This window comes from Acipenser ruthenus, chromosome 53, assembly GCF_902713425.1.
Source record: "Acipenser ruthenus chromosome 53, fAciRut3.2 maternal haplotype, whole genome shotgun sequence".
Taxonomy (NCBI): Eukaryota; Metazoa; Chordata; class Actinopteri; order Acipenseriformes; family Acipenseridae; genus Acipenser; species Acipenser ruthenus.
The window spans coordinates 1274804-1297632 of NC_081241.1; the positions used below are offsets into that span (position 1 = coordinate 1274804).

General features: G+C 43.0%; 1 protein-coding gene across 1 annotated transcript; it reads left to right on the top strand.

Annotated features, from left to right (window-relative positions):
• Positions 1–2641: 2641 nt before the first annotated feature.
• On the top strand, positions 2642–9858 carry LOC131723117 (E3 ubiquitin-protein ligase TRIM47-like; the record flags this gene model as incomplete). Its single annotated transcript, XM_059016547.1, has 3 exons — positions 2642–3254; positions 9334–9429; positions 9631–9858. Coding segments are annotated over exons 1-3 (906 nt in total), but the record flags the coding sequence as incomplete, so codon positions are not given.
• Positions 9859–22829: the final 12971 nt, after the last annotated feature.

The following is a 22829-nucleotide window of genomic DNA, read 5'->3' on the forward strand; positions in this document are numbered from 1 at the left end:
TACCTGGTAAGTGAGGTTGGAGAGGTAGGAGGAGAACCAGGCCAGAGCAGTGCCAGAGATCCCCAGGTCAGCGAGAGATGATAGTAGAATAGAGTGATCAACAGTGTCAAAGAAACTCCCCTCCAACACGTATTGGGGCAGATGAGTAAATGCAGACTGACTGGGGAATGTGTGTGCATCTCACCCCACTGTTCAGACCCTGTTCTTACTGAGTGTCATGATATCACTGAATAGATGTGTGTCCCCTCTTCAGATTTTAATGAGCAAGCTGCCTCAAATGAGCAGTGATACCTCACAATGTTATCCGTTTAATAGAAATGACAGACCACTAAATAACGCCTACATATATTGAGATCCCTGAATTTACAAAAGCAATTCAATAATGTCATCTTCATCTTCCCTTCAGTGCACCGTCATTCCAGGTACAGTGTTCCTGTTAGTTCTCACATTTCCATTACTTGATTTTCAAACAGAATATTTTTAAGCAACACGGGGTAAATATTTCAGAGCTTTCAATGACTTCCTGTGATGGGAACCTCTTCACTACCTGTGCTGCCTGCCTGGGGTCATTCAACTGCATCATCAATATCATAAAGACAGGTAGGTTGTGTTTGTTGTGAAATCATCAGCCTCTCTGTCTCATTCCAGCCCAGGATCACACTTCATGGTGAATCGAGGGTATTGACACAACTATTCCAATGGCTGGAGTTCCATCCTTCTTATATTCCTGTACAGAACTAGACACTCTGACACAGCAGTCAAACACATTGTTAATACTGTGATAAATCAGGAGAAATGGACAGTCTAAACATGGAAACAAGCTTGTTCTTGTTATTCCACTTGTTCTCCTTGTTGAAGAAGAAAACTCCCCTCCCCTCCAAAAACAATTGAGAACTGAAGTGGAGGCATTTCTGTCCATTTTACCCACTCAGATCCCTCGCTTTCTAAATATATTGGTGCATCTGAAAAGATAATAGCACCGTCTTCAAATACAAGCTAAATATTGTCAGATTGTCAGAGTATTTTACTTTAACAATGACAATAAATACATTAATTAAATTTAAAATGAATAAATAAGGTTGTATTTAAGGTTTTAATAAAATAAATCTGATTTTAAATTTGCACTTTAATCAGAACAATGTAATGGTTTTAAATTTGATCAGCAATAACTGCATGTAAATATTTTTTTATTAAAGAAATACAATTGAAAATAGTTTGATTGAAGTATTGTTTATATCATCTATATATTCTTAATATTACATTTCTGATCTTTAATATCCTAGTATGTGTGTGCTGAATGATTCAATATGATTTTTGCTTAGATCTTTATTTGAAATGCTTACTAACTATTTCAGTAAGAATTGCCTCTGAAAACTCTTGTCCAGGCTGATTGTGTGGAAACGAGGTGGGGAAGCATATTGGTGGTGCGCTGGGCACTGAAGTCCACAGGGTAAGCATTGAGCACTGCAGCTCGTGCAACAGTCATATGCTTCCCCACAATCAGCCTCCCGGAGTCTTTTCAGAAGCAATGTTTTGCTGGAAGAGTTAATAAACATGGTGAATAAAATCTAATCAGAAACAGCCATAGAAAATCCTCATCAGGCAAGACATGTAAAGAACATGATGATGTTTAAACCTTTAACCTCAGTGTGGTCCCCATGAGTGTTCATTAATATCTATCTATCAGGAGAGTTTACAAAATGACCAATTGTATCTGTTCATGAAAACACAGCAGCATGGCTGATAGAAATGAAATCTCTTTGAAATGTTTGATGAAGGGGGTCAGGAGGTGGGGGTCCTATTACCTGTAACACAGGAAGGAAGGAAGTGAACGGGGAGAGGAAACCAGTGTGGGGGCTGCAGGATCAATGGGCTTCACCTGAGTCAAAGAGAGTGGAAATAAAGAAGTGTGGAAAACAAAACGAGCAACAGCAAAACAAGAAGGGACTTGAGAGAATGATGTTCTGCTGATGAGAGGGAAGACATTGTCTGAAATGAATAAAACAAATAGTGCACAGATTTGAAAAGTAGGTCCCTTGATTGTAAGCTTTGTTTGAGTGTCTGTTCTGTATAAAATGGTTTTAACTCATGAAATCAGCACTGTAATAAATGAGTATGTCAGTAACGTACACACCCTGTCTGATAACACTAGAACATGACTAGTTCTCATAATATACAGCCTCCCCTGGACTGGAGGGACCACCCTTCACGTTCTCTTAGGGGGGTGAGCAGTTCAGACTCTGTGCCTCAAGCTTTCCCTGAACTGGAGGGAAGAAAGCAGTTGGTGCTCAGAGACAAGTTTGTGGTTGAGGACTAATGGACTTTGAGATGTGGATTAATGCCCACGAAGATCGAACTCCACCAAACTCACTTCCCTTGTGAACTTCTGAGGATTCAGACCCACACAGAAGTGAAGGTCTAGTGCAGTCAAATACATACTGTAGCTATAGAAGGGTTACTGTGACAATGCCATTCTCAAACTCCAGTTCCACTCCCAACTCAATCCTCTCAGCCCCTCTCACACTGATTCAGCAGTCTCTGCTCAGCCTGCTTGTCTAAACCTGGCCTCAGTCCAAAACCCCACCTCTTAGAACTTTACTCAATTCCAGGAAATCAGCACAGTGAAGTTTCTGTTGTGAAATCATCAGTCTCTCTGTCTCACTGCAGCAACAATGGCTTCAAACTTGTGGTCAGAGGATCAGTTTAGCTGTTCAGTGTGTCTGGAGCTATTGAAGGACCCAGTCACTATTCCATGTGGTCACAGTTACTGTATGGGGTGTATTAAGAACTGCTGGGATCAGACTGATCATACAGGTGTCTACAGCTGCCCCCAGTGCAGAGAGACCTTTACCCCAAGACCTGTTCTGTGCAGAAACACCATGCTGGCTGAAGTTGTGGAGAAATTAAAGAAGACAGGACTCAATCCTCCTCCTGCTCAAAGTTATGCTGGACCTGGAGATGTGCCATGTGATTTCTGCACTGGGAGAAAGTTCAAAGCTGTGAAATCCTGTTTGACGTGCCTGGCCTCTTACTGTGAAACACACATCAAGCCACACTATGAGGGGGCTGCTTTCAAGAGGCACAAGCTGATCAATGCAATTGGAAATCTGGAGCAGAAGCTTTGTGCTGAACACCAACGATTATGTGAGGTCTTCTGTAGAACCGATCAGACGTGTATTTGTGTATTGTGTATTGACAAGGAACACAAGAGCCATGATACAGTCTCAGCTGAAGCAGAAAGGATTGTGAAACAGGTAAGGGTTTCCTTGTAGCTATCCTAGAAGATAAGAATTTCCAGGGATATTTAACATTCTGTTTACTAGGTTATACAGTTTCACATTAGATCATATTTTAATTGTATATTAAGAGCTATTTAAAGAGCCCTATTTTTTTAATTGCTCTATCTAAACTATGATGTACTAACATGTATTTCAGGGTGTAACAGGGGTGTTGTTATGGGTGTGGCTATCGCTGATTGACAGGAGAGACACAGGAGGTTTTCTTTGATACAAAAAACACAAAACATTCAAAACAAAACACTGCTCGAAAACAACTAGAAAATAAAAGTTGACCAAACAAGAAAGGAGGTCCCGCTCCAGGAACAGTCTCCCTGACACCTCCTCTATAGACTTGGGTGGCATTAAAATCTCCTAAACTTGTTCCCTATTCCTTCCAGTGCTAGCGATCCTAGTTAAATTTTTCCTCTTGTGTATTTCTCACCCTGGTTAACACATACAGTGGATCCTACAGCAATACTCTCCTTCCCAGACAGTCTGTATCCCTGCTTGTAAAACCAAGAAACTGGCTTTTCAGACCTTTTTTAAAGGCATGTGGCAAGGGCTAATTGATAATCAATTAGTAAATTAACACCTGGACACATTCCACACCTGGATTTGAATATACCCTGCCATATCTAGCACACATTTGATTGGCAAAAACATTATTTACAATCAAACAAAAACACACTATTTACACGTGCAGGACCTCAGCCCTGCCTCACAGGGCAAGAAGGATTTGTTCAGCTGTTTTGTGCTGCATTGGAATTTGAAGTGTAAAATGAGCATGATTTGTATTCCTAGTGTTTTTATATGTATCTTTCAACTTAATAAAATAATTTATCAGTTGCGTTGTTTAAGATATTAGAGTTTAATTGGGTAAACTGTTTAAAAATGACATTCCCAGCAAAGTCAAGCACATAATTTAAAAAAAGCAGAAAAGACAACTTAATATGATATTCAGTATACAAGGTTAATATGATATACAATATACAAGATTAATATGATATACAATATACAAGATTAATATGATATTCAATATACAAGATTAATATGATATACAATATACCAGATTAATATGATATACAATATACAAGATTATTATTATTATTATTATTATTATTATTATTATTATTATTATTATTATTATTATTATTATTATTTATTTCTTAGCAGACGCCCTTATCCAGGGCGACTTACAGTCGTAAACAAAAATACATTTCAAGAATCACAGTACAAGAATTAATACAATTAAGAGCAAGATAAAATACAATCACTTTGGTTCTAGCAAGTACAAGTATGACAAAATACGATTCAATAACGGAGCAGATAAGTGTCAGTGATAGCTACATCAGGATATAATTAAATACAAAATACTACAGTTTAAATAACTCTTGTGACAGATTACAGTACTCTAAAGTACAGGATTAAATGCAGTAAAATAGGGGGCAGATAAGAGAAAGTAAAGCGCATTTAAGGAAGGGTGATAATTGTCCCAGGGGAAAAACAGAGGAGTTCTACAGCTGCTGTCTGAAGAGGTGAGTGTTGAGGAGGCGCTGGAAGGTGGTCAGGGACTGGGCAGTCCTGACATCTGTAGGAATGTCATTCCACCGCTGTGGGGAGAGGGTGGAGAAGGAGCAGGATCTGGAGGCAGGGGAGCGTAGAGGAGGTCCAGCCAGTCTTCTAGTGCAGGAGGAGTGGAGAGGTTGAGTGGAGGTGTAGGGAGAGATGAGGGTCTGGAGGTAGCTGGGTGCAGTCTGGTAAAGGTATCTGTAGGCGAGTACAAGTGTCTTGAACTGGATGCGAGCGGTGATCGGGAGCCAGTGGAGTGAGCGGAGTAGTGGAATTGCGTGGGAGAAGCGAGGCAGAGAGAACACCAGGTGAGCAGCGGAGTTCTGGATGAGCTGGAGCGGACGGGTGGCGGACGCAGGGAGGCCAGCCAGGAGGGAGTTGCAGTAGTCTAGGTGGGAGAGTACTAGGGCCTGGACCAGGAGCTGGGTGGCGTAGTTGGTGAAGAAGGGTCGGATTCTTTGTATGTTGCTCAGGAAGAATCTGCAAGTGCGTGATATACAATGTACAAGATTAATATGATATACAATATACAAAATTAATATGATAAACAATATTCACAGGGCTTCTATTTTTTCAGTGGTTATTAATTTAATTAAACCAAGAGCCAGCCATACTTGTGTTTGTAGTGATGTGGTGGAAATATGATCCTCGCTTGGAAAATTGGTGCTGCAGCCGGAGGACGGAGCGAGCTTCACCCAGTGCTGCCTCTATGATGCAGGGCCTCTTTAATATATTGTAACAATGACTGCAGCACAGGGATCATAATATCTTCTTAATAAACTAATACATCACATTTTAAACAAGACTTTAATAATTGTGTTTTGATATTGTCACAAAGACGGCCAGAGTGGGTTGCGTCAGACCAGAGGAATTCAAACACACAGACGGCTGTTGTGATGAGCTGAGAGCAATGGCTGCACTCAGCGTTTATTAACAAATAAAAGGTTTAAACAGAACACAAAAACACGGGACACGGCACTACACGCCAAAAATAAAGAGACAAACAAAACAGACTAAACAGTGAACAGACAAACGGACAAACACGGTGAGTGAAAACACTAATTACTTTACTTTTACGTTCTTATTATTATTTAGTTTCTCCTTCTCCACACTCGTTCTCCACTCACCGAACACCTAACCCCGAGTGATTAAAAATGTGCCTATTTATACTGTTGTGCTGGGATTCAATTACTAATTAATTATTCACTTGAATCCCAGCACGTGAATTCATTACGTGAAACCCCGTGTTCACATATTATATTTTAAATGCACGTGCGTGATGTGCAATCCCGTGCCTAAATACAAATCTACACTTTTTAAATACACGTGAAACACAGACCCGTTTATATCCCGTGTAACAATCTATACACCAACATTAACACACGCAACATACAACACATAACACACAAAATACACACAGGGGCGGGCACTTTGCCACATATACCCCCCCCTGTGCAAAGCACACATGGCCTCAACGGCCACCTCCCCCCTTAAAAATCCAGCAGTCCAGCACAAAGTCTCGGGCTGGGAAGGGAGGCTTCAGTGGGCCCAATGCTGGCACTGCTGTCAGCACCCCTGCCGGTAGTGGCACGGCTGACAGCATGCCGGTCCAGTCCTGCAGCGAAAAAGCTGCGGGGGCAGGTGGTCCCCCGACCTCCCCCTTCTTCGTAGCCGGCAGCTCCCTCCTGTGGGGCTCCGGCCACAAGAACTCCTGCAGCGAAACTGCTGCTGGGGAAAGTGGTCTCCAGACCTCGTCCCCCTTCTTCGTGGCCGGCAGCTCCCCTTTCTGGGGCTCCGGCCACCGTACTCCCTGTGGAGGTACGGGCAGCAGAGGCAGCTCCTGCTCCTCTGCTCCTGGTGGTGGTGGAGGCAGAGGCAGCTCCAGCTCCTCTGCTCCTGGCGGTGGTGGAGGCAGAGGCAGCTCCAGCTCCTCTGCTCCTGGCGGTGGTGGAGGCAGAGGCAGCTCCAGCTCCTCTGCTCCTGGCGGTGGTGGAGGCAGAGGCAGCTCCAGCTCCTCTGCTCCTGGCAGTTGGGCTGGTGCGCGCTGCGCTGCCCTCAGCAGCATGAATAGAGGCTGCTGGGGGACACCAGCCTCCTGCCCCTCTCCCCCCCAAAAATTTTCAGGGGGTTGAGCCGGTAACTCCTCCCCTTCCGGCTCTTGGGGCTGAACCAGCAGGCATTTTCCCTCTGCTGGTGGCTTGGGTCCCAGGGCTGTGGAAGCCCCGACACGCCTCCCTTTGGGCTGTGGACGCACCGACTCCTCCCTTTTGGGCTGTGGACGCACCGACTCCTCCCTTTTGGGCTGTGGACGCACCGACTCCTCCCTTTTGGGCTGTGGACGCACCGACTCCTCCCTTTTGGGCTGTGGACGCACCGACTCCTCCCTCTTGGGCTGTGGACGCACCGACTCCTCCCTCTTGGGCGTAGGACGTTCGGGCTCCTCCCACTCAGGCGTAGGACGTTCGGGCTCCTCCCTCTCAGGCGTAGGACGTTCGGGCTCCTCCCTCTCAGGCGTAGGACGTTCGGGCTCCTCCCACTCAGGCGTAGGACGTTCGGGCTCCTCCCACTCAGGTGTAGGACGTTCGGGCTCCTCCCACTCAGGCGTAGGACGTTCGGGCTCCTCCCACTCAGGCGTAGGACGTTCGGGCTCCTCCCACTCAGGCTGTGGAGGCAAAACCAGCAGGCATTCACCCTCTGCTGGTGGAGATGGGGACAGCAGGTACTCACCCTCTGCTGGTGGAGATGGGGACAGCAGGCATTCACCCTCTGCTGGTGGGCCTGCTACCTGGGCTGCTGATCCTTTTATCGTTGCCTCCAGGTAGCCTAGGAGAAACTCCACACCTTCCTCCAAGGTGTTTGGGGTGTGTTCCTCCTGATAGGCCTCCCATCTCTCACTGTCCATCATCCACAGGACCCGGACGATTATGGGCAGAGACTGGGCCTCCAGCCCAGCATTCTCCAGGAACCAGTCCCGCAGTTTTGTGGCGTCTTCTGCCATTATATATATATATATATTTTTTTTTTTAAACAAAACCCCTCCTGGTCTGACGCTTGGAGGCGCGGCTATCCCACGATGACACCACGTGTCACAAAGACGGCCAGAGTGGGTTGCGTCAGACCAGAGGAATTCAAACACACAGACGGCTGTTGTGATGAGCTGAGTGCAATGGCTGCACTCAGCGTTTATTAACAAATAAAAGGTTTAAACAGAACACAAAAACACGGGACACGGCACTACACGCCAAAAATAAAGAGACAAACAAAACAGACTAAACAGTGAACAGACAAACGGACAAACACGGTGAGTGAAAACACTAATTACTTTACTTTTACGTTCTTATTATTATTTAGTTTCTCCTTCTCCACACTCGTTCTCCACTCACCGAACACCTAACCCCGAGTGATTAAAAATGTGCCTATTTATACTGTTGTGCTGGGATTCAATTACTAATTAATTATTCACTTGAATCCCAGCACGTGAATTCATTACGTGAAACCCCGTGTTCACATATTATATTTTAAATGCACGTGCGTGATGTGCAATCCCGTGCCTAAATACAAATCTACACTTTTTAAATACACGTGAAACACAGACCCGTTTATATCCCGTGTAACAATCTATACACCAACATTAACACACGCAACATACAACACATAACACACAAAATACACACAGGGGCGGGCACTTTGCCACAGATATATATTAAACAAAACCCATGCCTTTAAAAGTGACACATGCGCATCTATCTGCCCTGGCAGAGCTGCTGTTCTCGTGCCTTTGAAAGTGACACATACACATCTATCTGCACTGGCAGAGCTGCTGTGCCCGTGCCTTTAAAAGTGACACATACACATCTATCTGCACTGGCAGAGCTGCTGTGCCCGTGCCTTTAAAAGTGACACATACGCATCTATCTGCACTGACAACCACCATCTAGCTGACAAGAATTGTTTTTATTGGTAAAGTGTTTATTGGGTATACACTGATTTCATAATTTTTTTGTATCAGGGGTGATTTATCTGTGTTTATCAGTTAAAAACAGAAATCAGAAGCCCTAAATATCCATTAAAGAGAAAGCTGCTTCAGTTTCCTAGGTGCCTGACAAAACAAACATATAACACATGCTAGATCAGCCATCATTCACTGTTACTAGTATGAATCAGTACCATCTAGAGGACAGTTACTGTGGATCAAGTGTCCTTTTCTATTGCTGGCAGCTGTGCACTAGATGGTGTTGTGTCTTACTACTGTACACACATGTTGTCTGATATAGCCTGTGCTACAGATTTCTATAGTGTACAACTAGAACTGAAGAACAAATTATATTCGAGAACCACTGAGGGGACAAGAAAATAGAAAATATATTTAAACTAAAATTATTCTGTCAGTTTCAATAGCATACTTAAACAGGCCTGTGTTGGGTGTGACAGGATATCACTCAATGCCCCATCAGAAATGTTACTGTGTCACTGTGTTTCTACACAGAAGCAGCTGGGAGAGACACAGACAGAAATACAACAGAGAATCCAGGAGAGACTCAAAGAAATTGAGGAGCTGAAACAGGCTGTGGAGTCACTGAAAGTGGGTAATGACAAGAGGGGGGTTTATTATTATTATTATTATTATTATTATTATTATTATTATTATTATTATTATTATTATTATTATTATTAACAACAGACAGACTGACTGGAACACATCTACAGAAGATTACTGTCTATGCCTGATGTGTTTTTGATATCAATTCTAACCATGTCTCCTCTACTGTGTTCTTCCACTCAGAGATCTGCATGCATAGAAATAAAGGAAAGTGAGAAGATCTTTACTGAGCTGATCCGATCCATTGAGAAGCTCCATACTGAGGTTATTGAGCTGATTGGAGCTAACGAGAAGGCTGCAGTGAATCAGGCTGAAGGACGCATGAAGAAACTGGAGCAGGAGATTACTAAGCTAAGGAGGAGAAACGCTGAGCTGAAACAGCTTTCAGAGACAGATGATCACATCCATTTTCTACAGGTAACATCACTGCTTGTTAGAAAATCTCAAGTCCATAACTGGGACGGTTTCAGACAGACCTTTCCAATTGAATGAATCCTTGCTTTTCCCCAGGAATGTCTCCCTCTCCCTCTCCCTTTTTGTGGATCGGTATTACGTTTGCTATTTTCCAGTCTGTCGGTACAACCTCTTTGTCAATAGACTGTTGCATGATCTTGGTCAGCGGTTTGTAAATAACTTCTTTCATTTCTTTGAGTACTATTGGGAGGATCTCATCTGGCCCAGGGGATTTGATTATTTTAAGAGCTCCTAGTCCCTTTAACACTTCTGCCTCTTTTATGCTAAAGTTATTTAAAACTGAATAGGAACAGGTCGACATGTGGGGCATTTTATCACTGTTCGCCTTTGTAAAAACCTGTGAAAGGTAATAATTTAGTATATTTGCTATTTTTTTTTCTTCGTCTATGATTTTGCCATTTGTGTCTCTTAGACATTTAACCTCCTCTTTGAATGTTCTGTTGCTGTTATAATATTGGAAAAACATTTTGGAATTGGTTTTAGCCCCCTTAGCAATATTGATTTCTATCTTTTTCTTGGCTTTTCTCACTTCCTTTTTGACTTGTGTTTGCAGTTCCAAGTACTCTTTCTGTGTACTTTTTTTTGGTCCCTTTTAAACGCTCTGTAAAGTGCCAGTACAAAAACTACAAATAAAAGGTGCCACACAGGGCGAGCGCTAGCATTACTGAACAAGGTGTCCCACTCCAGAAACCTACTACACTACGTATCCCTCGCTATACATTACCTGGGATCAATATCCCCTGAACTAACCTACTGATGAGCCGGTACTCATACGACGATGTTGTATGTTGCTTCATACGGCCTCGCCTGGGCATTGCCTTCACAAGCACCATGATGCAGTTCAAGGGTTGCGTAGCTGTGGTTCCTGCAGAGCGGACACTCATCGCCTAGAACGATCCCCATTGGAACGAGACCCATCCATCTGCTGATAGAGGACCGGCACAGCCAGTCACTCGCTGCCCTATCTCTCAACCAAACCTAGCAGGCAGCAAGTCTCAACTGAGCGCCCGTCTCTAAACAATCATTTAATCAAACTTAACAACTCCAAAAAGCAGACAAAACAAACCTGTTTCCACATATACATTAAACCAACACCAACACCAAATTAAACCAACACTAATTTCGATATTCTATTGAAGACATTTAGTAAGCAAGGGGTCTGAGTGGGTAAAATCGAAACACATACCCTGTAGGAACATTAAGTGAACTGTAATCACATGCAGACTTATTAGTGCAAATTGAAGAAGTTAGAATTATACATCAAATCAATTGATTATCAACCATAAACATCACAGTCTAAATAGACTTGTCTACAAAGTAGCAGGGAGCAGGGAGGAGACAGGAGGGAGGAGACAGGAGGGAGGAGGCAGCATGGAGCATGGAGGAAGGAGCAGGGAGGATGGATCAGAGGAGAGGGAGCAAGGAGGATGGATCAGAGGAGAGGGAGCAGGGAGGAGACAACAGAGAGGAGGGGCAGGGCAGAGAGAGTACTTGTTGGAGGGGCGTGTATAATATTTTACAATGAATAGCATTATTATTTTGTGTATTGATTGCCAGCTGCAAAATAATACAAATAATCCTATTACTCCCTTCTGTACCTTTGTACCTCAATGCCTCTTCTGTTTTCAAGCTGTAGCCTCATGTCAGAAACAGCCATTATAAAAAGAACCTGCTGTAATATGTATTTATCAGTCTGTCTTTGTTGGTTCTGTATCATTCAAACCTAGTGGAGATTTTCTCAGTGATTTGACTTTTCTAACCATCTCTCCTCTACCCGCCCTCTTCTCTTCAATCAGATTCCCAACAGCTCACACTAGACCCCAACACAGCGCATAGAGAGCTCTGTTTGAAGGGAACAGAATCGTGACATGGAAGAGAGAGACCCAGCGATATCCCGATCACCCAGAGAGATTTGAGCACTATCGCCAAGTGCTTTGCAGAGAGGGTTTGTCTGGGACTCGCTGTTACTGGGAGATTGAGTGCAGTGGGGGAGGGGCTTCTATAGGAGTCACATATAAAGGAATCAGCAGGAAAGGAGGGGATCATTCCTGTGGTCTTGGGTGCAATGAGAAATCCTGGAGTTTGCTCTGCTCTGATTCCAGTTACACTGCCTGGCACAATAACAATCGCACTGTAATAACTGCCCCCCACTCCCCCAGAATAGGAGTGTATCTGGACTTTAATGCCAGCAATCTGTCATTTTATGGTGTCTCTGACACAATGACCCTCCTGCACAGATTCCAAACCACATTCACTGAGCCGCTCTATCCTGGGTTTAGGCTTTATTGTTCTGATTCCTCTGTAACAATCTGCCAGCTGAACTAGACTGTTTTGTGTTGTAAGAAACCCTTTGTATTGAACTCCCTGTCTGTCCTCTCCACTCCTCGGGTGAAGGGAATGTTCAATCTGACACAATTTTGGATGAAAGTTAGGAGGTAAAACGGCGCCACCTGCAGAGCGAAACTAGGTGAATTATTTGTTTTTAGCAACGAATGGGTTTCATATTAAATATGTTGATTGCCCATATATTTGAGGCAAAGTAATACTGTTGATTAGAAAGAAGTACATATTAGCCTAATAACAAGGAATAATACATTCCCTTGGCAGCTCGCAGTTTAGTGAATCCAGCTTATTAATATTGCAATGCGCACGAGCAAGCACCTCGTCATTATTCATGGCTAGCTGCGACCCTGTATATATACAGCTCTAGTCAAAAGTTTACATACTTTAGTTTACAAAACTATTGCTTCAAGAAATGTTTCCTAGAAGTATTTATTTTTGAGAAATTTCTAGAAATTATACATTTCCATTGGGGTATGTAAACTTTTGACTACAACTGTGTATATATACAATAGTTGAAAGTATTAACGATATTTCTAAGCAAGATACTAAGCTGTATGATACATGGCCTTTAGTGTTTACATCACTGTTGGTAAACATTGTAACTGTGGATGTGACGTGCACTGCATTATGGGTAGTGTATTACTCTGGGCTACAAACGGAGCTCTTTCTAAAAGGCACAGTCTGGTAACAAGGCGTTACTGAAATGAGAATGTGTTTCAGCTGAATCTTTAGTAACCACAGATCCTAGTTTAAAAAAAAAAAATTAATTTATTCATTTTTTTTTAAGAATTGTTATGTATATATATATATATATATATATATATATATATATATATATATATATATATACACATATACATATATATACAGTGCCTTGCGAAAGTATTCGGCCCCCTTGAACTTTGCGACCTTTTGCCACATTTCAGGCTTCAAACATAAAGATATGAAACTGTAATTTTTTGTGAAGAATCAACAACAAGTGGGACACAATCATGAAGTGGAACGAAATTTATTGGATATTTCAAACTTTTTTAACAAATAAAAAACTGAAAAATTGGCCGAATACTTTCGCAAGGCACTGTATATATATATATATATATATATATATATATATATATATATATATATATATATATATATATATTAAAAATGACATCCAATAGTCAGTGCTGTAACAGTTTTTTTTAAAAAAGAGAACTTAAGTTTGCTTTATTGTGTGTGTTTTTTTTTCTTATTCTTTGATTTCCATAAAATATGGCAGACATGTTTGTTCTGGGTTTTCTTTTTCAGTTTTTTAATGTGATTTTAATAAAAAAAAAAATTTAACTAAGTGTGGCCTTTTCTTATTAACACTGTTTTTCATTAAAAAGTCTTCGCTGCAGAATTTGACAAGGTCTTTACAGAAAAAACTTACTTTTCTCATTGCAGATTTTAGTTAATTTGACTGCAAATTTCTGTGGGGACTTTCCCAAAACAATGGGATTATACTGCCATCTAGTGGCTGAAAATAAAACCCGACTTGCTGTGTTGATATGATGCTGGATTCAAAACGGCATTCTCTTTTCAGAAGCGCCAAAATTACGTCACGCAGAACGCGACTGTCCGGCTCTTCCTTTCTCATGAATATTAAGTAAGCCCCGGTACTGAATATAAAAAGCAGAATTAAATAGGAGTACATTAAAATGAACGTGTTTATTTATAATATGTATCTTAAGTTAACTTTGAAGAATTTGAATGGAGGTATTAGTAATCGAATTGATGTAATCATAATCTGATATATTATTAACTGAATGATTAATATTCATGAGAAATCTACATTATTGACTTAGATTCTGGTATAGTAAGCAAACTTGTTAAATTTGCAGACAACACAAAAATAGGAGGAGTGGCAAACACTGTTGCAGCAGCAAAGGTCATTCAAAATGATCTAGACAGCATTCAGAACTGGGCAGACACATGGCAAATGACATTTAATAGAGGAAAGTGGAAAGTATTGCATGCAGGCAATAAAAATGTGCATTATAAATATCATATGGGAGATACTGAAATTGAAGAAGGAATCTATGATAAAGACCTAGGAGTTTATGTTGACTCAGAAATGTCTTCATTTAGACAATGTGGGGAAGCTACATAAAAGTCCAACAAGATGCTCGGATATATTGTGAGAAGTGTTGAATTTAAATCAAGGGAAGTAATGTTAAAACTTTACAATGCATTAGTAAGACCTCATCTAGAATATGGTGTTGAGTTCTGGTCACCTCGCTACAAAAAGGATATTGCTGCTCTAGAAAGAGTGCAAAGAAGAGCAACCAGAATTATCCCAGGTTTAAAAGGCATGTTGTACGCAGCCAGGCTAAAATAATTGAATCTATTCTAGTCTTGAACAAAGAAAACTACGCAGTGATCTGATTCAAGAATTCAAAATCTTAAAAGGTATTGACAATGTCGACCCAGGGGACTTTTCTGACCTGAAAAAAGAAACAAGGACCAGGGGTCACAAATGGAGATTAGATAAAGGGGCATTCAGAACAGAAAATAGGATGCACTTTTTACACAGAGAATTGTGAGGGTCTGGAACCAACTCCCCAGTAATGTTGTTGAAGCTGACACCCTGGGATCCTTCAAGAAGCTGCTTGATGAGATTCTGGGATCAATAAGCGACTAACAACCAAACGAGCAAGATGGGCTGAATGGGGCCTCCTCTCGTTTGTAAACTTTCTTATGTTCTTAAGTTTTTAAATGTAAAGGTCCATTACTACCCCCCATTTAGCATATCTTGATAATATAACTGGGATAGTAAGTTATGTTACACAGCAGAGTCTGCAGGACTTGAGTTAATATAGAGCTGACTTATTTACCCAGTCATTAAACAAGACAAATATGAAACTGTTTTCTTATTCTTCTCAAATAAATGAAACAATAAATACATCTATTTCTAAAGCCAAATCCATGTTAACTAATGTATTCACGTTGATAATGATTAGCCTGTGTAATAAATACGCCATTCCTTACTCAAGTTTGTGTTTTATTTTCTTATGAATATTGAACAATCCATTTTCTACAAATTGAGAAAAAAAATAATGTGTAATAAATAATCCATTCCTTACTCAAGCTTGCGTTTTATTGTCTTAATATCAATACGGTACAATCCATTTTCAACAAATTGAGAAATACAAACCTGATGCTTTATAATGTTAAACTGGTGACCCTGAAGTCAGTCACTAGGTTACTAAAAATATCAATTAGAATAAACAATTAAAATCTCAGCGGAAACGTATGTGTTAATAATTAATTATACAAGACTGTAATGTGGGAGTTTGGTTCTGGGGTCTGATGGAGTCGCTTCACATTTCTGGGCAACGACATGTATGCCTACAGTTATACCTGCTTCGAAAATGCGGTCTCATATACATGCGGTCTATACAGACGGCTTATGAAAAATACATCTTGATTCGTCAAATTAGTTCCTCCTTTGCACGTGCTGTTTTTTCTACCTTTTTTTTTGGGGGGGGGGGGATATGAACCGTGGCCGCTAGATGGCACTAAATTCCACAATTTCAGAATAAAGAAAAGCTGAACCACCAACCAAAGGCGTGTTTCAGACATGTTCAGATAACGGTAACAACACAAGACAGCGATGCGTAAAAAAATAAGAGTTCAGTATCTCACATGGACCCACACAGTGAAATATTATAATTAAAATATACATACAAATACAGTTTTTCTTAACATGTCAGTGTATTTATACGTCAGTAAATAAAAAGGCATTATTGCTTGTTAGTACAAATCATGTTTCCTCCCTGCTCTTCTTCGGTAAGCAGCACCTGCGTCTGTCGAGGTTGATAATATGGGGCGCCAGGTGTAAAACAAATGCACAAATATTAACCAGGTGTTGTTTTCTGCCCGGATTTAACTTTAAATAAATCCAGTTTTGTCTTAATACATACATTTTAACAAGACATATTACAACGTTTTGAAATGTGTACTTTCAGATATCATTTAACATTGTTGAAAACGCGTATCACAAATTCAACATTTAATGTCAACATGACAATTAAATCTGAATAAAATATGATACCTCCAACACTGAGACATTGTCGCCCCCTGCTGGGAAAAACTAAGAATTGCAGTATAGTGCAATTGCAGATCTCTACACAGATTCAGTTGAAATCAATTCTATGTATTTACTTGTTTGAGTTTAAACACAAAGGAGTATGTCAGCTGGAGTTTCTGGGATATCAGATTTAACTGAATTACCAAATCTCCTCACCACATTTCTGAGAGAGGAAAGAAATACTAAGCAATGTGTTTGATAGCTATTAAAATACAAAGTTCATGTGTTTCTTTAGAACAATCTAAATATCAAATCTTTCAGCATTAAGTTGTGATGTTAATTTTGTTAATTATTATTATTATTATTATTATTATTATTATTATTATTATTATTATTATACCATACATTTTATCACCAGGTATTTGTGAATTGATTGGCTCTTGTTATGTTAATTGGTAAATATGCAAATTTCAACATTACAAGAGCCAATCAAATCGCGTGAAAGCAGGAAGCGGGCTGAGCTCATTTGCATACAAACTCCAGATTTAGCTGGTCAGTTAAATATTTAGCTCAATGTTAAATCTTGTTAAGAGATTTAATATTTAGTTAAATGTTAAATCTTCTTAAGAGATTTAAGATTTATTTAAATATTTAGCTACATGTTAAATCTTGTTAGATATTTAAGATTTAGTTAAATATTTACCTAAATGTTAAATCTTGTAACTAGATTTATAAATTATATCGGAATGCACACATTTTTTTTTAAAAAAAATTTATTTTCACAACATTTGGAAATCTGGGGAAAAAATACAAGATTTAACTTAAATCTGTTAAAATATTAACGCTTTTTTACACATGGCATCCCATCATTTACACCGGATTATGATAAGGAAACATTCAAATGAGAGCAATACATTAAAACTGGGAAAAAGAGAAAACATACAGCTATCTATTGATATGAAATACAATGCTCTCTCACAAAAGAGACAAATAAATATATAGCATTGGAATACAAAAACTAGTAACTTTAGTAAAATTAGCCACAGCAGGGAGTTTTTACAGGAACGTCCTTAAGAACCGCAAATTCATTATTTGAAAGAGTATTGTACGTGCTAGTGTTAGATGTTTACAATCATGTATTCCACATCATATACAAAGTAGGAGTGCTGCGGTGGGGAGTGCTGAGGAGGGGGTGCTGTTAATGAGAAGTGATGGATTGAGAGTATACAGTGTGGGGTGGGGAGTGTTGAGGAGGGGGTGCTGTTAATGAGAAGTGATGGATTGAGAGTATACAGTGTGGGGTGGGGAGTGTTGAGGAGGGGGTGCTGTTAATGAGAAGTGATGGATTGAGAGTATACAGTGTGGGTGGGGAGTGTTGAGGAGGGGGTGCTGTTAATGAGAAGTGATGGATTGAGAGTATACAGTGTGGGGTGGGGAGTGTTGAGGAGGGGGTGCTGTTAATGAGAAGTGATGGATTGAGAGTATACAGTGTGGGGTGGGGAGTGTTGAGGAGGGGGTGCTGTTAATGAGAAGTGATGGATTGAGAGTATACAGTGTGGGGTGGGGAGTGTTGAGGAGGGGGTGCTATTAATGAGAAGTGATGGATTTAGAGTATACAGTGTGGGGTGGGGAGTGTTGAGGAGGGGGTGCTGTTAATGAGAAGTGATGGATTGAGAGTATACAGTGTGGGGTGGGGAGTGTTGAGGCGGGGGTGCTGTTAATGAGAAGTGATGGATTGAGAGTATACAGTGTGGAGTGGGGAGTGTTGAGGAGGTGGTGCTGTTAATGAGAAGTGATGGATTGAGAGTATACAGTGTGGGGTGGGGAGTGTTGAGGAGGGGGTGCTGTTAATGAGAAGTGATGGATTGAGAGTATACAGTGTGGGGTGGGGAGTGTTGAGGAGGGGGTGCTGTTAATGAGAAGTGATGGATTGAGAGTATACAGTGTGGGGTGGGGTGTGTTGAGGAGGGGGTGCTGGAGATGAACTGTGCTGGAGCTGGGAGCTGTAAGTTGGGAGCTGTGTGCTGTGCCGTGTGAGAAGCTGAGAAACCAGATTGCAACTCAAGCTGTGGACTTGGAGGATTGGAGCTGTGTGAGATCACTAGGAGCAGTAGTTGAGGATCAGTGGGTTTCCTACCTGGGAGCAGTGTGTTCATGAGCAGTGAGATATACACCCCTTCCCTTTAGACCTCTCTCCCTCTCTCTTTCTCAAGCACTTAGCCTGGGTAGACTGGCTGCACAGGGCTTTCATGTGTTTTAAATGGGATGTTTTAGTCTTTTTGGGGATATTAGCTTGACTAACCACCTGGAAGTGTCTGATAGCTTGATCCCAGAGTCGAGAAGCGACTGAAATCATTTGAACCCGTACTTGCGCTCTGAAGACAACAGAGGCTCACGGGCTCATGCCAGCTGGGCACGCTGAAGATGTGAAAAACCTTCTTTTATTTGATCCCACAATATTGTACTGTCTCCTTTCATCCAGTTTGTAACTTTGTTATCTTTTTGGTGTTTGTCTATCCAGAGCGGACATTTCAGTTCTTCTATACTTCACACCCTCAGCTTCTGGGAGGATTCAGGACCATACCTGTAGTGTTCTTTGAGCAGCTTCACAATAGTATTACAGGTAATCAGGGACAGAGGCAGATCAGATAAGTTCCTGCTTCTAGTAATTTTAACTAACTACATTTGGTGACATTGTAAGGTGGTGTCTGAATTGGCTGAGTTAGTGTGTGAGTAGTACCAGGTGAGTGGCTAAATTGATTAGCAGTTGATTTGCTATCCGATTGGTTTCCACGCAGTTGTTTTTTATATATTAAGCAGCCTATTTCTGCGCCAGCAAGAAGCGCCAGCCAACCGAAGAGCCTCAACAAAAGAGCCGGGAGTCTAGCTGTGGGAGTCCAGCGAGGGGAGGCCTGCGCTGAGACGCTGTTCCAATAGATCCAAACCTAACGGGGCTCTAGAAGAAGCTGTCTACTAGTCAGGTCTGTACCCTCCACCCTACTGCTCCTACTGTGCCTTTTGTCTTGCTTGTCCTGCTATGACTGTCTCTCACATCCCTGTTCTGTCCTCCCGTCCTCGTCCTCTGCCCTCCCTCCGCTGCTGCTCCTCCAACCCCTCTAACCTCATTTCTCTGCCTCTCCCCCCCTCCCGCACACTCTCTGGTGCACTCTGGAACTGTCACTCTTCTGCTAACAAAGCTGATTTCATCTCTGCCTTTGCCTCCCACCTCTCGCTCGATTTCCTTGCTCTCACTGAAACCTGGCTGTCCCCTGATAACACTGTTACTCCTGCTGCCCTGTCCTCTCTCTACGTCCTGTCCCATACCCTGCGTCTCACTGGACGGGGAGGTGGGACGGGTCTTCTCCTCTCTCCCTCCTTACTCTTTTCTGTCCCCTCCGATCTCATCTCACTCTCTGTCAATACCTTTGAATTTCATGCAGTCCAACTAACCTTTCCCTGTCAACTCCTGCTCATTGTTCTGTACCGCCCCCCTGGGCCTCTCACTCACTTTCTGGATGAACTCGACTATCTACTCTCCTCCCTCTCCTCTCTGTCTACCCCGACTGTCCTGTTGGGTGACTTCAACATCCATCTCTCCAACCCCAGCCACTCTGCTGGATTCCTCCCTCTCCTTCACTCCTTCGACTTCTGTCTCTCTCCGTCCCCTCCTACCCACAAAGCTGGCCGTCAACTGGACCTCTCCTTCTCCAGGGCCTGCTGCCCCTCCACCCTCTCTGTCACCCCCCTGGACCCCTCTGATCACTATTTCATCTCTTTTTCTCTGTCTCTCCCCCCTCTCCCTGCTCCTCCTACCCCCACTGTCACCTCTCGCCGTAACCTCCGCTCTCTCTCCCCCTCTGTCCTTGCCTCCACTGCTCTCTCTCACCTCCCTCCTATCGACTCCTTTTCACAACTCTCCGTAGACTCTGCTACCTCCACCCTCTTCTCCTCACTCACCTCCTCCCTCGACTCCCTCTGTCCCCTCACCTCCCGTCCTGCTCGCCCCTCCCCTCCCCATCCCTGGCTCTCCTCTGCGCTCCGCTCGGCAAGAATCACACTGCGATCTGCTGAAAAGAAATGGAAGAGAACCAAACTCCCTGCTGCCCTAGACCTTTACCGCACTCTCCTCTCCTCCTTCTCCTCTACTCTCTCCTCTGCTAAATGTGCTTATTTCCAATCTGTAATCCAAGCCTCCACTAACAACCCACGTAAACTATTCTCTACCTTCTCCTCCCTCCTAAACCCTCCCCCCCTCCTCCTCCCTCCTCTATCTCCCCTGATGACTTTGCCTCCTTCTTCTCTTCTAAAATCTCAGATATCCGCAAACTCTTTAACACCTCTCCCTCCCCCGCACCCCCCCCTGCTCCAACCCCTACACCCACTACATCCCCTACTTACTCGCCCTCCTTCTCCACCTTCTTGCCCCTCTCAGACTCTGACCTCTCCTCCCTGCTCCAGGGTCACAAACCCACCACGTGTGCCTTGGACCCCCTCCCCACTCACCTCTTTCAAGCTGCTGCTCCTGCTCTACTCCCCTTCATCTCCTCACTCCTCAACACCTCTCTACTTTCTGGTATCTTTCCCTCTGCCTTCAAAAATGCCTCTATCACTCCCCTCCTCAAAAAACCTACCCTCGACCCCACCTCCCTCCAGAGCTACCGTCCTGTCTCCCTCCTACCCTTCCTCTCCAAAACCCTCGAGCGGACTGTACACCGCCAGCTCTCTGCTTTCCTGTCCAACCACTCTCTGCTTGACCCTCTCCAATCTGGCTTCCGCTCTGCTCACTCCACTGAAACCGCCCTCCTGTCTGTCACCAACTCACTTAAGTGTGCCCGAGCTGCCTCTCTCTCCTCTGTCCTAATTCTCCTCGACCTCTCTGCTGCCTTTGACACTGTTGATCACTCTATTCTACTATCATCTCTTGCTGACCTGGGGATCTCTGGCACTGCTCTGGCTTGGTTCTCCTCCTACCTCTCCAACCGCACTTACCAGGTAACCTGGCGTGGAGCAACCTCCACACCTCACCCTCTCTTAACTGGAGTCCCCCAAGGGTCAGTCTTGGGTCCTCTCCTGTTCTCTCTCTACACCCGCTCCCTGGGCCCCCTCATCGCATCCTATGGTTTCTCATACCATTTCTATGCTGATGATGCTCAGATTTTCCTCTCCTTCCCCACCTCTGACTCCACCATCTCCTCCTGTATCTCTACCTGTCTGTCTGCTATTTCCTCCTGGATGCACTCGCATCACCTCAAACTCAACCTCTCTAAATCTGACCTCCTTTTCTTTCCCTCCTCCTCCCCCTCCTCTGATCTCTCTATCTCTGTTCCTCTGGAATCTACCACACTCTCTCCCTCTTCCTCCGCTAAGAACCTTGGAGTCACCCTGGACCCCTGCCTCTCTTATTCCCAGCACATCTCCACTCTGGCACGCACTTGCCGATTCTTCCTGAGCAACATCCGAAGAATCCGACCCTTCCTCACCAACTATGCTACCCAGCTCCTGGTCCAGGCTCTGGTACTCTCCCGCCTAGACTACTGCAACTCCCTCCTGGCTGGCCTCCCTGCGTCTGCCACCCGTCCGCTCCAGCTCATCCAGAACTCTGCTGCCCGCCTGGTGTTCTCTCTGCCTCGCTTCGCCCACGCTACTCCACTACTCCGCTCACTCCACTGGCTCCCGATCACCGCTCGCATCCAGTTCAAGACTCTTGTACTAGCCTACAGATGCCTTGACCAGACTGCACCCAGCTACCTCCAGACCCTCATCCCTCCCTACACCCCCACTCGACCTCTCCGCTCCGCCTGCACTAGAAGACTAGCTCTACCTCCGCTACGCTCCCCTGCCTCCAGAGCCCGCTCCTTCTCCACCCTTGCTCCACAGTGGTGGAATGACCTTCCTACAGATGTCAGGACTGCCCAGTCCCTGACCACATTCCGGCGCCTCCTTAAGACTCACCTCTTCAAAGAGCACCTGTAGAACTCCTCTGTTTGTATCCTGGGACACTATCACCCTTCATGTAAATGTGCTTTATTTTGCTCTTATCTGCCCCCTATTTTACTGCATTTAATCCTGTACTTCAGAATACTGTAATCTGCCAAGTGTTTAACCTGTAGTACTTTGTATTTAATCACATCCTGATGTAACTATCACTATTTAATCATATCCTGATGTAACTATCACTATTATCTGCTGTATTATTGAATTGTGGTTTGTCACACTTGTACCTTGCTTGAACAAAAGTTATTGTATTCTTGCTCTTATTGTATTACTTGTATTGTAACACTTGAAATGTATTTGCTTACGATTGTAAGTCGCCCTGGATAAGGGCGTCTGCTAATAAATAAATAATAATAATAATAATAATTACCCTGCTATCATTGGCTCCTTCAACTGGCAGGCAAACCTTTGAAAGATACAATAGGCTGAATCGCTCTGTTTTTTTCTTCTTACATCAGACCCAGCAGTCACTGGACAAAGACCTGCATGAAATAGACTGGTCTGCTGGTACTGTTTA